Below are 17,344 nucleotides of genomic sequence, written 5' to 3'. Positions count from 1 at the left end.
CACCACCACCACCACTCCACCGACACCACCACCACCACCACACAACAACCACCACTTCACCACCACCACAACAACAACCACCACTCACCACCACCACAAGCAACAACCAGGTTGTAGACGAAGAGGTAGCCGCGGTGCAGCGTGGAGAGCGCTGCAACGGGCAGACGGAGACCGCTCACCACCACCACCACTCACCACCACTCACCACCACCACCACTTACCGACACCACCACCACCACCACAACAACAACCACCACTCATCACCACCAAACAACAACCAGGTTGTAGACGAAGAGGTAGCCGCGGTGCAGCGTGGAGAGCGCTGCACGGGCAGACGGAGAAACGCTCACCACCACCACTCACCACTCACCCCCACCACCACTCACCACCACCACCACTCACCCCCACCACCACTCACCACGACCACCACCACTCACCAACACCACCACTCACCAACACTCACCACCACTCACCACTACTCCACCAACACCACCAGTCCCACCACCACCACTCACCACTACTCACCAACACCACAACCACCATCACTGCAGTGCAATGCATGGGGGAGGGGCACAGAAAACTCACCAGTCAGTTCCTCTACTCACCAAAACCCACCATGTTAAACCACAATGCGCCACCAGTCCAACCAGCACACCACCACCACACCACCATCACCACACCACCACCACACCACCATCCCACCACCACCACCACCACCACCACACCACCATCCCACCACCACCACACCACCACACCACCACCACACCACCATCCAAACACCACCACACCACCACCACAACCACCACCACCAGTCCCCAACACCACACCACCACCACACCACCACCACCACACACCACCACCACCACACCACCACCAGTCCCACCACCACCACACCACCACCACACCAACCACCATCCAACCACCACATCACCATCCCACCACCACCACCACTACACCACCACCACACCACCACCACACAACCACACCACACCACCAGTCTAACCACCACCACACCACCAGTCCCCCACCACCACAACACCATTCCACCACACCACCACCACAACACCATCCCACCACACCACCACCACCAGTCCCACCCCACACCACCACCACCACACCACCAGTCCCACCAGCAGAACCCACCACCACACCACATCCCACCACCACACCACCACACCACCACCAGTCCACACCACCACACCACCACCAGTCCCACCACCACACCACCATCCCACCACACACCACCACCACACACCACCACACCACCACCACACTACCACCACACCACCACCACCAGTCCCACCACCACACCACCACACCACCAGTCCACCACCACCACACCACCACCACCACACCACCACCAGTCCCACCGCCACCATCTGCGCTCCGTGGCTTTGCGCCGGGGATGCGGGGACGGAGCTCACGGTGTTTGCGGACCGCGCGACTCCACGGTGACCTTCCCGATATTCTTCATCTCCTGCAGGCGGGGACACGGCGGCAGAACCGTCACCGCCCGTCACGGACAACGCGCCGTCGCCGCACGCCGGGCATTTGGAGTGTGCACGTGCTCACCGTGGTCGCGTGGATATTTCTCTCTGGGCCTTGCGGGGGTAAAAAATCCAGGTGCGTTTAGATCAGGGGTGGGGAACGTCCGGCCACGCGGGCCGTACAAAGGCCCGCAAAACCATTTGGTCTGTTCCAGCCATCACATTAGGGGCGAGTTAATTAAATGCTTGACCAAAATGTAATATGAGAATATATCCGGCTCACTGACGTATCACAACTCGTCATGGTGATTGGCTCTGCCGGTTCTGGTTTACAGCCAATGGGGGGAAGCCTAGGGGCGTGGCCCTGACGTCATGGAAAGGTGACAGCTGTAAGGATTGGTTCTGCTGGCTTTGGCCTCAGCCAATGGGGAGACGAGTCAGGGGCGTGGTCCCGGGAGCTGACGAGGGAGCCTGGAAGATTCGATGCAGGCTAACGAGGATTGGCGGAAACGTACCACGTGACCCGGGTATTAAATAGGGGTGGAGACGAACGACACGTGGTCAGAACGGGAACGAACGGAGGAAGGGGGCCACGCGGGAGCGGGGCTCCGAGTTGCCACGTGGCAGTGCGTCTCTCTCTCTCTATCTGTCCCTCTCACGCTGCCTGTCAGCAGCGTGAAGTAACTGTAACATAAGTTGAATAAAGACGGATTCCAGAAGTCGTCTCAACGAGCTTTATTACACAAATATAATAGTCTAATTTTGAAGTTGATAATTTTGTATGGCCCGCGAATGACTTTATAAATATCCAAATAGACCTTGGCAGAAAAAAGGTTCCCCACCCCTGGTTTAGAGTATTTCAACGCGCGCTTTAAGAGTATTTCGCCGCTATAAATGTCCGCGCGACGAGCCACTTCGTTGGGCTCTCTCGTTTGTCGCTTCCCGAAACAAGAGCTGCGTGGCTCAGTGGGGGCCTTACCTGGTAAAATAAAAATTGTTTAGTCGAGTTAAAAAGAGTATCCGCTCATCGCTCTCGAACAGACCGAGAATGACTTGGAGGCGCTGGGGGGGGGGGGGGGGGCACGGACGAGCGGGAGAGGCAGCAGTGGCCAGGTGACTAGCCGGCGCCAACCTTCGCCCATGCTGTATGGTCCACTACGCACGCTGGTTTATCCGCCGATTAATGAGCGTTTATACATGCGGGGGAGGAAACCGCAGCGTCCGCAGAAAAGCCACGTGCGAGGGGGAAACGCTCTATCTCGTACAGAGGGAACAGGTGCACAGTCCACGCTTTTGCTGTGACCGCCTTCTCCTGCCAGAGACTGGCTACGGCTCCTCCTCGACAGCTAGCCGCGGGGGGAAGGGAGTTTCACAACATTTGCGCGGTGATCTACCAACCCTCCCCGCACGCACGCCTCCCCTTCCCATCGGCCCTTCTCATCGCGACGTCGTCATTGTCATCATCGTCGTCGTAGTGGTCATCGTCGACGACGAGGTGATCGTCGTCATCATCCTTGTCATCGTCGTCATTGTCAACGTTGTCATCCTTGTCGTCATCATCATTTACACCATTGGAACCTCATTGCCAGTAAACATTATAATTGGTTTTTTACCCTTTTATCTGTCAACAAAACTGACACCTTTTTTTACAAGGTGTCATGTTTGCATAGACTACAGCTTTCCTTAGAGCCAGCACCATGTGAGACTAGGCTCTAAGGAAAGCGGTCTCGAGTGTGGACCAATCAACTTCAAGGACAGTGCATACATTATCAGAGTTGTGTTTTTTGTTTGCATTGTGACTGCAGGTATTGTGGTCTATGCAAACATGACTCCTCGTAAAAAAAAGGTGTCAGTTTTGTTGCCAGATAGAAGGGTAAAAAAACAATTATCGTCGTCACCGTCGTCATCACCGTCGTCGTTTTCATCATCACCGTCGTCGTCGTTTTCATCGTCGTTATCGTCATCACCGTCGTCGTTTTCATCATCGTTATCGTCATCACCGTCGTCATCACCGTCGTCGTTTTCATCATCGTTATCGTCATCACCGTCGTCGTTTTCGTCATCATCGTCATTGGCGAGCGGCCGGGTTCCGTCTCCTCGCGCCCAACCCCCAAGCCTCACCTCGAGCCGCAGCTCCTCCTCGGCGTCGGACTCGTCCATCCAGCGGTCGAAGTCGGGCATCACAAAGTTGGGGCGCCGCTCGGCGCTGGTGAGGCGCGCCCACCAGGCCGGCGCGGCCTTGCGCAGCGTGATGGCGACCTCGCGCTGCGTGACGCGCACGCTCGCCGCCGGCGTCTCCACCGCCTCCAGCAGCTCCAGCGAGAACCCGTAGCGGTTCTGGCCCTGGGCGCCGTAGCCGTAGCCTGGCGGGTGGGCGGTGGCGGTGACCACGGCGGTGGCGGTGACCACGGCGGTGGCGGTGACCACGGTGGTGGCGGTGACCACGGCGTTGGCGGCGGCATTGGTGACCACGTGTGACCACGGCAGCGGCGGTGATCACGGTGGTGGCGGCAGTGACGGTGACCACGGCGGTGGCGACGGCGGCGGCGGAGCGGTAAAGTGCAAGAGGTTAGCGCGACGCGATACGAACCCGGCGACTCGAGTTCGAATCCCGCTCGCGACGATTATCTAAACCGGTCCTGGGCCTCCCCTAGGTCGACTCGGCCTCAAATGAGTACCAGGTGTGACGTGTAATCATCGCCACTCGGGAGACAAAGGTGGCCGGCTTTCATAGGTGCTACTCGCTAACAACAGTACTTGCTCCAACAGTCTGCTAAGGCTACACGGGGGAATATTTGTCTTCGGTGATGGAGGTGGAAATGCAGGCGATGGCAACATAGACAGCAGCAGCAGTAGTGACGACGCCCTTTGCTAAGCCTCGCCAAGTCCTAAGAATAATTTTCAGGAGAGTGCTGGATGCCGGGATGTTTGGCCAATTCCATGACCGTGATGATGGATGTGGTTGATTTTAATGATTCTGTAGATTTGGATTTAAAGCTTTCGTGACTGCAGGGATTCATTCTTGGTTCTTTCGGTAAAGTCACGTAGAAGGGAAATAATAAAATAATAAAAATAAAACATAAAATTATTCTCACGACGTTTCAGCCACAATGCAAGCAGCCGTCCTCAGGTGAAGAACATGTCTGTCAGAAAGACAGCGTCATTGTGGCCGAAACGTCGTGAGAATTATTTTATGTTTTATTTGTATTTTTTATTATTTCCCTTCTACGTGACTTTACCGAAAGAACCAAGAATGGATTCTGTAGATGCTGATCGTGGTGATGAAGACGACTTTGAAGACGCGCGAGTGTGATTGTCGGCAACGGTGCTCATGGCAATTCTGGTTCATCTCAAGTTGGAGTCGATTAAGCCGACGATGACGATGAGAGCCCTCCATAATACAGGCTTTTTTGGGTTAGATCGTGTAAACTAAAAAATGTGTCGATAAACCTGCCACCACCCGACACAGCCAACTAGTAAGGGTTGTCACGTAAACAGGGTGGCCAATTCGTCACTAGTCCAGCACGCCGGTGGGTTGGAGAGCAATAACCACAACATTTACAATCTAAGTGGCTTTGATCTGCAACACACGAATTGGCACGTTCTGTTCACGTGACAACCCTTACGAGTTGGCTGCATGGGGTGGTGGCGGGTTTAACGACTTTTATATATTTAAGCGACCGAACCTAAAAACCTCTATGGATATCGGTCGCGAAAGCCTCCTATGTCGTGTTAAACCAGGCGTGGGGAACCATTTATCTGCCAAGGGCCATTTGGATATTTATAACATCATTCGCGGGCCATACAACATTATCAACTTTAAAATGTGCCTGTTATATTTGGTCAAACATTTAATTAACCCACCCCTAATGCGATGGCTGTAACTGCTTCTCTTTGGCGAGGCGTGTGTGATGTTAGCCAATGTTGATGTTGCTGCTACTCGCAACTGCTTTTCCAGGTTTGCTCCTAGATGTATTGAATTTCGAGTCCCGCCTGCGGTTGCCTTGGCAGGGCCAGAGACCAAATGATTTCGCGGGCCTCATACGGCCCGCGGGCCGGACGTTCCCCAGCCCTGCCTAGAGGGAGACAAAGGTGGCCGGAGGTTCCCTACCGCTGTGTTAAACGGGCGAGAGAGCCAGCCCTGTGTTAAACGGGCGAGAGAGCCAGCCCTGTGTTAAACGGGCGAGAGAGCCAGCCCTGTGTTAAACGGGCGAGAGAGCCAGCCCTGTGTTAAACGGGCGAGAGAGCCAGCCCTGTGTTAAACGGGCGAGAGAGCCAGCCCTGTGTTAAACGGGCGAGAGAGCCAGCCCTGTGTTAAACGGGCGAGAGAGCCAGCCCTGTGTTAAACGGGCGAGAGAGCCAGCCCTGTGTTAAACGGGCGAGAGAGCCAGCCCTGTGTTAAACGGGCGAGAGAGCCAGCCCTGTGTTAAACGGCGAGAGAGCCAGCCCTGTGTTAAACGGGCGAGAGAGCCAGCCCTGTGTTAAACGGGCGAGAGAGCCAGCCCTGTGTTAAACGGGCGAGAGAGCCAGCCCTGTGTTAAACGGGTGAGAGAGCCAGCCCTGTGTTAAACGGGTGAGAGAGCCAGCCCTGTGTTTAAACGGGTGAGAGAGCCAGCCCTGTGTTAAACGGGCGAGAGAGCCAGCCCTGTGTTAAACGGGCGAGAGAGCCAGCGCTGTGTTAAACGGGCGAGAGAGCCAGCCCTGTGTTAAACGGGCGAGAGAGCCAGCCCTGTGTTAAACAGGCGAGAGAGCCAGCCCTGTGTTAAACGGGCGAGAGAGCCAGCCCTGTGCGTACCTTTGAAGACGATCGTCTTGCCCCTGCACTCCACTTCATGTTCCTGCGAAAGGGAGAGGCCTGCGGAGTTAGGGACACCGGACCCCGTTCGGCCACAGCGGCCCCATCGCCCTCGTCAGACCCCGACCGCGTTGCCCCCAACAGTCCCACCGGCCAGGCTGGCCACACCGGCTCCAGAGCTCCATAGGCCCCATGGGCAGGCCAGACCCGGCCACACCACCACATTGTCTCCATCGGCCCCACCGACAACACCAGCTGCACCGGTCACATCGGCCCCGACGGCCCCGACAGACCCAGCAATGCCACAACATTGGGCCCGCCGGACTCTACCCAGCCCCACCGGCCCCACGGCCAGGCCAGACCCGGCCACACCACCACATTGTCTCCATCGGCCCCACCGACAACACCAGCTACACCGGTCACATCGGCCCCGACAGACCCAGCAATGCCACAACTTTGGGCCCGCCGGACTCTACCCAGCCCCACCGGCACCAACGGCCAGGCCAGACTCTGCCACACCACCACATTGTCTCCATCGGCCCCACCGACAACACCAGCTGCACCGGTCACATCGGCCCCGACAGACCCAGAAATGTCACAACTTTGGGCCCGCCGGACTCTACCCAGCCCCACCGCCCCAACGGCCAGGCCAGACCTGGCCACACCACCACGCTGTCTCAACCGGCCCCACCAGCCCCACCGGCCACACCAACCACAGCAGCTGCACCAGCCCAGGTCAGAGTGGGGGGGCGGAGGGGGGGGTCCCGAAATGCCAAGACTATTAAACAGGTCCCTGCATTAATCAATAAAACAAGGCAATGTCTTTTGTCTGAGAACCGCCCTTGATCCCCAGCAACCCGAGTAAGCAGCAGGCAAGAACAGTCCAGAACAGGTCCCACCCGGCCCCTGCCTCCCTCCCTCCCTCGTCGCCACCCTCTCCCTCGCCTCCTCCATTCTCTGGGGACTCGAGCACAGAAGAAGCTACGAATACAAAATGGGGTTGATGTTGTTGTTTCGATTTAAAGCTTTCGTGACTGCAGGGATTCATATTCTTGGTTCTTTCGGTAAAGTCACGTAGAAGGTAAATAATACAATAATAGTATTTCCCTTCTACGTGACTTTACCGAAAGAACCAAGAATATGGGGTTGTTGTTGTTTTTCGATTTAAAGCTTTCGTGACTGCAGGGATTCATCTTCTTGGTTCTTTCGGTAAAGTCACGTAGAAGGAAAATAATAAAATAATAAAAATAAAACAAACATAATTTTATTAAAATAATAAAAATAAAACATAATTTTCTTATGTTTTAGTTTTATTATTTAGTTATTTCCCTTCTACGTGACTTTACCGAAAGAACCAAGAAGTTGTTGTTGTTTTGTTTTTACTTAACTACACTTCTGGGAATAAGAAGACGACTCCGTCACGCCGGCTTGATGGCACTGACAGTCGACACGACTCACCATCGCTTCCTTCTTCTGCTGCTGCTGCACAAGCCAGCTGCTTCAGAGTGGACGATGGGACCAGGTCCCGGTCTGGTCTATGTTTTTATTTTGCCAAGGTGTAAGGAGGACCCCTACTGAGCTGTATCGCTCTTCAGCAGCGAGCTGGCCATCACGAATGATAGCTGGACGAAGAGGCTTATCGTCACCGCGTGGACATTTATAGCAGGCGAAATACTCCAACGCGTGTTGATTGTAAATGTGGAGGGGAAAAACCGGAGGCCCCGTAGAGGAGAAAAATCCAAACGACCACGGAGGGAGAGACACTGCAAACTTCAAATATACAGCAGCAGTCATCGCCAGGGTCGGGATCAAACCCACGACCTCCTGCATACCAGGCGAAGTAGTCAACATCTCCTAGCCACCGTGATGATGATGATGATGAAAGAGAGACACCGCAAACTCCAAATATACAGCAGCAGGCGTCAGGGTCGGGATGGAACCCACGACCTCCTGCACACCAGGCGAGGTAGTCAACATCTCCTAGCCACCGTGATGATGATGATGAGAGAGAGACACGCAAACTCCAAATATACAGCAGCAGGCGTCAGGGTCGGGATCGAACCCACGACCTCCTGCCTACCAGGCGAGGTAGTCAACATCTCCTAGCCACCGTGATGATGATGATGAGAGAGAGACACACAAACTCCAAATATACAGCAGCAAGCACCAGGGGTGGGATCGAACCCACGACCTCCTGCATACCAGGCGAGGTAGTTAACATCTCCTAGCCACCGTGATGATGATGAGAGACACCGCAAACTCCAAATACACAGCATGCACCAGGGTAGGGATCGAACCCACGACCTCCTGCCTACCAGGCGAGGTAGTTAACATCTCCGAGTCACCGTGATGATGATGATGAGAGAGACACGCAAACTACAAATATACAGCAGCAGCCGTCAGGATCGGGATCAAACCCACGATCTCCTGTGTACCAGGCGAGGTAGTTAACATCTCCTAGCCACCGTGATGATGATGAGAGAGACACGCAAACTCCAAATATACAGCAGCAGTCATCGCCAGGGTCGGAATCAAACCCATGACCTCCTGCATACCAGGTGAGGGAGTCAACATCTCCTAGCCACCGTGATGATGATGAGAGAGAGAGACACACAAACTAAAAATATACAGCAGCAGGGGTCAGGGTCGGGATCGAACCCACGACCTCCTGCACACCAGGCGAGGTAGTTAACATCTCCTAGCCACCGCGGCGCCCCGGATTGTGCAATGGGGACCTTGATTCATCCAGCCTTATCTGTGAACGCCTCTGGCTCAGCAGCCAAGCTCAAGGTTAACCCTCCCTCTCGTTTGCCAAGGCGAGGCACCCACCACCACAACCGCCATTCGCCACCAAGTAGCGATGACGTCCCCACGGCGTCAGTGCCAGGCTAGGTGCACTTTGAGTCCAACTTGTGAGATTGCCTCTCACACGGTGGCAGCAGCAGCAGCAGCACCAAGTGCCCCATCACTGACCACCTGCAACCACCCAAATGCACCTTAAAACCTATTTATATACAGTATACACTTCCGCGTATTAAACGTTTAGTTCATTTCGTAAATTATTTTAAAATGTATTTGCATGATTTGTATGACAAATCTGCTGCTGCTGCTTGTGTCCTGTACAGCGCATTGATAGATCATCGATGAAAAGCTGCGATATAAATGTTATCATACATTATTATCATTACCCGGCAAACAGGCCAACAACAACATCGCGTGGCCTTGCAAGGGAGGGGGGCTAAATAAATATAGCCGACGTTTCGGGGCGATGGCCCTTCACGTTCTACAACATTGATGATTACACAGCACACGCAATGTCGTATCCGCGTTCCCTTCCTTGAAGGGTCACAGTGTTGTTGGCGCAATGTGCTGCTGGGTTTCTGCCTAGAAGCGATTCGGTCGCATTGTCAACTGGTCGCACTAGCGATAGCCTATTCGTGTGGTGTTGTGTGCTGTGTGTGGTGTACGTGTGTGTGTGTGGTGTGTTGTGTTGTGTGTGTGTTGTGTGGTGTGTGTGGTGTATGTGTGTGGTTTGTTGTGTGTGTGTGGTGTGTGTGGTGTATGTGTGATGTGTGTGGTGTTTGGGTGTGTGGTGTGTGTTGTGATGTGTGTGGTGTATGTGTGTTGTGTGGTGTAGGTGTGTGATGTGTGTGGTGTGTGTGATGTGTGTGTGGTGTATGTGGTGTGTGTGGTGTGTGTGATATGTAGTGTGTGTGGTGTGTGATGTGTGTGGTGTGTATGTGGTGTGTGTGGTGTATGTGTGGGATGTGTGTGTGGTGTATGTGTGTGGTGTGTGTGTGGTGTGTGTGGTGTGTGTGGTGTATGTGTGTGACATGTGTGTGACGTGTGTGGTGTTTGTGATGTGTGTGGTGTTTGGGTGTGTCGTGTGTGTGGTGTGTATGTGGTGTATGGGTGTGTGGTGTGTGATGTGTGTGGTGTGTATGTGATGTGTGTGGTGTATGTGTGTGGTGTGGTGTGTGATGTGTGTGGTGTTTGTGATGTATGTGATGTGTGTGGTGTAGGTGTGTGATGTGGTGTAGGTGTGTGATGTGTAGGTGTGTGATGTGTGTGGTGTGTGTGGTGTTTGTGATGTGTGTGGTGTAGGTGTGTGATGTGTGGTGTAGGTGTATGATGTGTGTATGTGGTGTGTGTGGTGTATGTGGTGTGTGTGATGTGTGTGGTGTGATGTGTGTGGTGTAGGTGTGTGATGTGTGTGGTGTGATGTGATGTGTGGTGTGTGTGGTGTGATGTGTGTGATGTGGTGTAGGTGTGTGATGTGTGTGTCGTGTCAGGCTGGGCTCGCTGCTGCCGCTGTAGAATGAATGAATCAGTGAAGGTCGCGATCCGGGCCTAGCCCCGTCGCGGCCTTTCCCCGTGGCGGCCTTCGCCTCTCACCGACACCTCCTTGAGGTCCACCTTGAGGGACACCGAGTCGTGGCGCTGCGCCCACAGCACGGGCGGGGTCAGAGTCGGCGACATCGCCACGGACACACGGGCGACACACACGGACAACACACGGACAACACACACAGACACACACACACACGTGTGTAGCGCTGTCAGCTGACAGCCCTCGCCGGAAACACGTGGTGCACCATCCACACGCCCCGCCCCCAAGCCCCCGCACGCAGCCCCCCCCCCCCGCCCCCCGCAGCTTTAAAAACTAGAAGGTTCTACTGGTAGGAACCTCCTGGTTACACCAGCCCACAGGGGATTATTGTGTCCGTCCGTCCGTCGTGCATCCAAAAATGTGATGGGTGGGGCTGGGTGGAGAGGGGCTGGGTAGGGAGGGTGGGTAGGGGCTGGGTGGGGAGGGGCTGGGTGGGGAGGGTGGGGACTGGGGAGGGTGGTGCTGGGTGGGGGTGGGAAGGGTGGGGCTGGGTGGGGAGGGTGGGGCTGGGTGGGGGGGAGGGAGGGGAGGGGCAGGGTGGGGAGGGGCTGGGTGTGGAGGGTGGGGAGGGACTGGGTGGGGAGGGTGGGGACTGGGGAGGGTGGTGCTGGGTGGGGGTGGGAGGGGTGGGGAGGGTGGGGCTGGGTGGGGGGTGGGAGGGGAGGGGCAGGGTGGGGAGGGGGCTGGGTGTGGAGGGAGGGGAGGGGCTGGGTGGGGCTGGATGGGGGTGGGAGTGGTGGGGCTGGGTGAGGAGGGGCAGGTCACCCCGTGGTGCCCTTATAAAACTCAACGTTTAACCTACTCACACCGGCTTGTGCCCGCCCTCACAGTCGGCCATATTTGCGGAATACACCACGCCGCCGTTGACCCTGGCCATTGACCGAGCAACCCAACGTTCCTACCAGCTCCCTCCGCAGGAATGTGTTTAAACTCGACTCGTTTCGAGACCGCAAGCCAGGGTAATGATAAGAGAAATGTGGTCACGTAAATGGGGTTTCTGGTCACCAACCTCGCTGCCGCAGTCTGAACAATGTGTAGTCTACGTAGCAAGGAGCGTATTTGAAACGAGGCACTGCAGTAATCGATTCGCGAGAGGCCACGTGTATGGATCACCAGCCTCTCGGAATCAGCCGGTGTGACGATGTCGTGCAGTCGAGAAATAAATATTTCTGAGATGAAAAAAATTAACCCGTAAAAACAAAGTTTTTCACTATAAATCCTTTATATGCGTGGCGGCTAGAGTCCTCTCGTCCTCTGGCTTGAGATGGCTGCCACCTATGGGTCAGATGATTGTCTGGCAGCATTAAGCAATTGGTAATTAAATATTTTTTAAAAATTCCCTAAACAGTGTAACATTTTGGAAAAAAATTTTCACGAAAATTAATTGTCACGCACAACGAGTCTGTGTGGAAAATGTCAGCTCGATTGGATCACGGGAAGTGGGTTAAAAAACTACCGAAAGATTTGCACGGTCATAAGCAAGCAAGCACGCAAGCACGCAAGCAAGCGAACTTAATATAAGTATAACCAGTAAAAACAAAGTTTTTCACTATAAATCCTTTATATGCGTGGCGGCTAGAGTCCTCTCGTCCTCTGGCTTGAGATGTCTGCCACCTATGGGTCAGATGATTGCATTGTACCATTAAGCAATTGGTAATTAAATAATATTTTTGTCCTAAAAAGTGTAAAATTTTGGAAAAAAAATTTCACAAACATTAATTGTCACGCACAACGAGTCTGTGTGCAAAATGTCAGCTCGATTGGATCACGGAAAGTGGGTTTAAAAACGACCGAAAGATTTGCACGGTCGTAAGCAAGCAAGCACGCAAGCAAGCAAGCGAACTTAATATAAAGGATTTAATAAAGGATTTAAAAACAACCGAGGTTTTCACAACCTTATGAACGTGAGATTCGAAAGAAAGGAACGGATCGGACATCTAATCCCAAGATTACTTTATCTCATGCTTCGGGCAGATGTCCTGGCCATCAATAACTCGGCTGAAAAGTCCCAGTTTCTTTTTAATTGTTGCGGAGAGCTCACAAAGAGGAGTTTGGTCTTAGGAGCCGTCCATAAATGACGTCACGCGATTTTGGACGATTTTTGACCCCCCCCCCCGCTTGTCACACGGCGTCACAAAGTCAGCCCCCCCCCCTCAAATATGACGTCACAAAGCTCTGCCCCCCCCAAAACCATATTTCCATTTTGATAATATAACATGCTTCAAATCGCTTTAAACTATTGTAATTGTAGTGCGTATTTAATGTGGCGCTGCACTCTGATGTTGTAGGAGTGTTGTTATAACAATTAGTGTTGGTAAAACAATTATATATTTATTTTAAGTTGCGCATTTTAATGTGACGTCACATTTCTCAAACGCCCCCCCCCCCAGGTGCGTGACGTCATTTATGGACGGCCCCTTATTGTCATTTAGCTGGAGAGAAAAAAATCTTCATCCACTAGATTTTTTGCCCGTCCAAGGACGGATGAAAATTGCAGTAAATCTGAAATATTCAATAGAAAAATTAGTAAAATAGAAAAATTGTTCAGCTCATGATTATTAATGAGGGGGGGGGGGGGTGTTGCCCCATGTGGAGTGACGTCACCAGCTCAATGGTTATTGGGGAGGGGTGCGGCATGTGGAGTGACGTCACCCGCTCATGATTATTAATGAGGGGGGTTGCCCCATGTGGAGTGACCTCACCAGCTCAATGGTTATTGGGGAGGGGTGCGGCATGTGGAGTGACGTCACCCGCTCATGATTATTAATGGGGGGTTGCCCCATGTGGAGTGACGTCACCCGATCAATGGTTATTGGGGAGGGGTGCGGCATGTGGAGTGCGTGACCTTCTTGTGCGTTCGTGTAAATTTCCACGCGGCCATGAATATTAATGAAGGGGGGGGGGGGGCTCTTTTGCAGTGACGTCACGCACGGATGCAGCACTGTGCTGAGTAGATTTATTTTTTACCGTCACTTTCTGTAAAAAAACGTCATGACTTTGCGTAATCAATTATTGAATTCAGTTCGTGTAAAAATCCACCCACTCATGAATACTAATGAGGGGGGGTGGGCCTCATGTGGAGTGACGTCACGCGCGGGACGGACAGACATTTCTGGGTGATTATAGTAGGTAATGATTTTACAGTCATTCATGACCACGAAAGCAGAGATGTTGCCGACATCGAATCTGGTGTTCGCTGGAGGTAAATTATGGTGTCACCTGCACAGCGGTGTTGTCAGACCCCCCCTCAAATGACGTCACAAAGCTGTCCGCCCCCCCCCCCAAAATAAAACATGCTTCAAATCGCTTTAAACTATTGTCATTGTAGTGCGTATTTAATGTGGCGCTGCACTCTGATGTTGTAGGAGGTAACATTAATCAAAAATTATATTTCATTACGTAGAACGTTTTGTCTATATTTATTTAAAGTTGCGCATTTTGATGTGACGTCACATTTCTCAACCCCCCCCCCCCCTCGTCACAAATGTCGGCCCCCCCCCCCCCCCCAGTTACGTGACGTCATTTATGAACGGCCCCTTAGCGCGGCCCGAGAAATCATAGCAGTGCTCCAAATGGGGCCCATGTCGATGCTAAACAGAATGGGACCAATGCTTGCTCAAACAAAACGCAAGTTTGCGTCCAACGCAACCTTTGTACCCACGACAAACGCCTGGCAGGAGGATACGCAGCAGAGTCAACGAAATCGTGAATGGGGAAACGTGGAAAGGAACTGGGATAGGCGAGAGAGAGAGAAAAGAGCAGCAGACAGGGCCAGAAGACCCCCAAGGCAGACGGAGGGCACGGCTCAAGATGAGCAGCTGGACAAAAGGAGCGCTAGGCAGGAAGGAGAGAGGAGGGAATGACCGAGACGACATTTTGGTGGACGAGAGGTTGATGATGGGAGGTTCATGGGTTCGATCCCGACCCTGACGTCTGTATATTTGGAGTTTGCATCTTTCCCCGTAGATTTTCAACAGTTTTTCCGTCATTTAAAATCGACGTGTTTTTAATAGTATTTGGGATGCTGTGAATTTCATTTGTTGACAGGTCGCTTTTAATAGAGAGATATTTTGCTGAGTGGTGAGGCTTGACCTGGTAAAAACAGATTCCTGCAGAGGGAGCTGGTAGGAACGTTGGGTTGCTCGGTCGATGGCCAGGGTCAACGGCGGCGTGGTGTATTCCACAAATATGCCCGACTGCGAGGGCGGGCACAAGCCGGCGTGAGTAGGTTAAACGTTGAGTTTTATAAGGGCACCACGGGGTGAGCAGCCCCTCCCCACCCAGCCCCACCCCTCCCACCCCGGACCCAGCCCCACACTCCCCACCGAGACCATCCCCACCCTCCCCACCCTGCCCCTCCCCACCCAGCCCCTCCCCACCCAGCCCCTCCCCACCCTCCCCACCCAGCCCCTCCCTCCCCACCCAGCCCCTCCCTACACGACGGACGGCCGGACACAATAATCCCCTGTGGGCTGGTGTAACCAGGAGGTTCCTACCAGTATTAGTACAGAGATAAGTAAGCCGCACGGTGAAGCAGCATCTGTTTTCAAAAGGGGCAGGAAGGAGGCATTTCGATTGGGGGGGGGGTGACATGATTTAGAAAACTACAGTAAACCCTCGATTATCCGCGCTAATGCCGGAGAAGAGAGCCGCTGATTATTTTAAATAGCAGATAATCCAAAAATATCCATTTTCCGAGGATATCTATGCCAAAAACCACAAATACATGGATACATTACGTTTAAGTGTCTCTGCCATTGCAGTTTTCGTAAATTAAAACTCGTAATATAAATGATAAAAAAAAATCACTCGAAATTAAGCACAACTGACGATTTCGATTGTGACTTTCGATTTAGAACGAACAGAAACGATCGACCGATCGATGCGCGTGCTCAGTGATAACACTTTCCTGCTCCTGCCCGGCAGAAGGTTCGGCCCACCAAGTGGATAACAGCAGAGCCACAGCAATCAACATCAATCAAACTCCGCCCCACTTTTGTAAAGATATGCAACTACTGTACTGTAGAGCGATCACGTGGATGTCAGAATCACCGGAGCAACACATTTGTTTGGTTTACACACGCGACTTGTAGTAAACATTTCCAAGAATAACAATGTACAAAATGAAATTAAAATTAAAAATAAAATAAAAATGTATTAATTTTCATTTCATTTTTTACCAACGTGACTTTACCGAAAAACTAAGCGTATGAATCCTTGCAGTCACGAAAGCTTCAAATCTAGAAGCAATGTACAACTATTTTTAGATGATTCATTTGGGCTTTAAGGGAAAAAAATAATCTGAGGTGCGCAGTTAATCCGCAAATCGGGAAAAAACCACACACAGGTTATCGTGAGTCTACTGCATTGCCCTTTTCGTTCAGCAGTGTCCCGTCGTTTAAAGCTGGGAGGGCTTTTGCCGACAGCATCTGGCAGCCCAGGAGCCGGAGATGGCGACGCGCCCGAGTGGAGGACACCCGCAGAAGCTCCAGGATTGTGCAATTCGCTTTTGTGGGATGGTTGGCAACGGCCTGGGGAAAAAACTGATTTTTTTTTCCCGAACAATCGTAATCGAACATATCATCGTTTATTGCAAAACACAATCGGCGGTGCGGAATCACGGCCATCGTCTCGGGGGGGCGTTGTGGACGCTGGCTCGCGCTCCCAATGCGGTGGGAAAACGCTCGATCCTGTCCGTCGCCCCCCTCCCCGTCAACTACTTTTAACCCTCAACAATCTTTCTCCATCACTCCCCTATCTTCCGTCCCTTCCCACCAGGGCCGTAGCCATGGAGTCAACATTGGGGGGGGACCCAAATCTTCCAGGGGGTCTGGGGGTCTCCCCCCCAGAAAAAAAAATCTAAATTTAAAAACGAATTTCCTGCCATTTCATGCCTAAAATATTTAAAAATTCACTAATACATAGGATGGACTTTTTATTTACCGTATTTTTTACAATGTCTAATAGTGTATTGTATTACATTGCTCCGTTTTTCTTTTTTACATTTTCTTGTTTCATTGTATGTAATGGCAGATATTAGAGATGAATAAAGTACAACCATAACCACAATCATATGAACAGAAATCTGTTTTATAGCAATATATTGGGGGGGGGACATTTTGAGCATATTTGATTATTGGGGGGATGTGTGTGCCCCCCCAAATATATATTATAATTACGGCCTTGCTTCCCATCGATCTCGCGAATTTCCCCTTCTAAAAAAATCGACTCCATCCGTTCCTTTCCTTCACCCCCCCCCCCCCCCCACTGTTTCATTGGCTCACGCTCGATGCGGAACTGTGGCGGGTGGTAAGGGGGCTGTAGCCCCTAGGAAGGTGCAGGTGGGCGAGACGTAACCCAGCGCGGCCACGCGCGGCCCACGCCGCAATAAACTGGCCCAAGAGTCGATGGCTTCGTCCCGGCGTTTGGCAGAGTTTGACGGAATTCCCACGGTACGTTACATTCAAGTCTTGGGGTGTCATTTGGAAGCGACGTTGATATTAAAAAATATTTTTTCTTTAAAAAAAACCTCTTAAAACACACACACACACGCAGACAAAAACAACTATTGCAGATTTCAGCAAAGCCCTGAACAATCCTGGAAGTTAAAAAGGCAAAAATCCCACGTCCGACGTCGCGAGGTGCGAGTTAAACTATGGACGTCACAAGCCT

The 17,344-nt window shown here is 52.4% G+C and overlaps 1 protein-coding gene across 1 annotated transcript in view; it reads right to left on the bottom strand.

Annotated features, from left to right (window-relative positions):
- Nucleotides 1-10,878, bottom strand: part of ETFA (electron transfer flavoprotein subunit alpha) — a 22,926-nt gene extending 12,048 nt beyond the window's left edge. Inside the window, 5 exon segments of the mRNA XM_061549601.1 lie at nt 1,425-1,437; nt 1,439-1,477; nt 3,609-3,850; nt 6,283-6,325; nt 10,678-10,878. Of these exon segments, the coding sequence (XP_061405585.1) occupies nt 1,425-1,437; nt 1,439-1,477; nt 3,609-3,850; nt 6,283-6,325; nt 10,678-10,761 (421 nt within the window). The 5' untranslated portion in view covers nt 10,762-10,878.
- Between the last annotated feature and the right edge of the window lie 6,466 nt (nt 10,879-17,344).

Source organism: Lethenteron reissneri, chromosome 1 (assembly GCF_015708825.2).
Source record: "Lethenteron reissneri isolate LAM-NWPU_2019-01 chromosome 1, ASM1570882v1, whole genome shotgun sequence".
NCBI classification, from domain to species: Eukaryota; Metazoa; Chordata; class Hyperoartia; order Petromyzontiformes; family Petromyzontidae; genus Lethenteron; species Lethenteron reissneri.
Note: the sequence above shows the minus strand (reverse complement) of the source record. Positions and strands in the feature narration are given on the sequence as shown.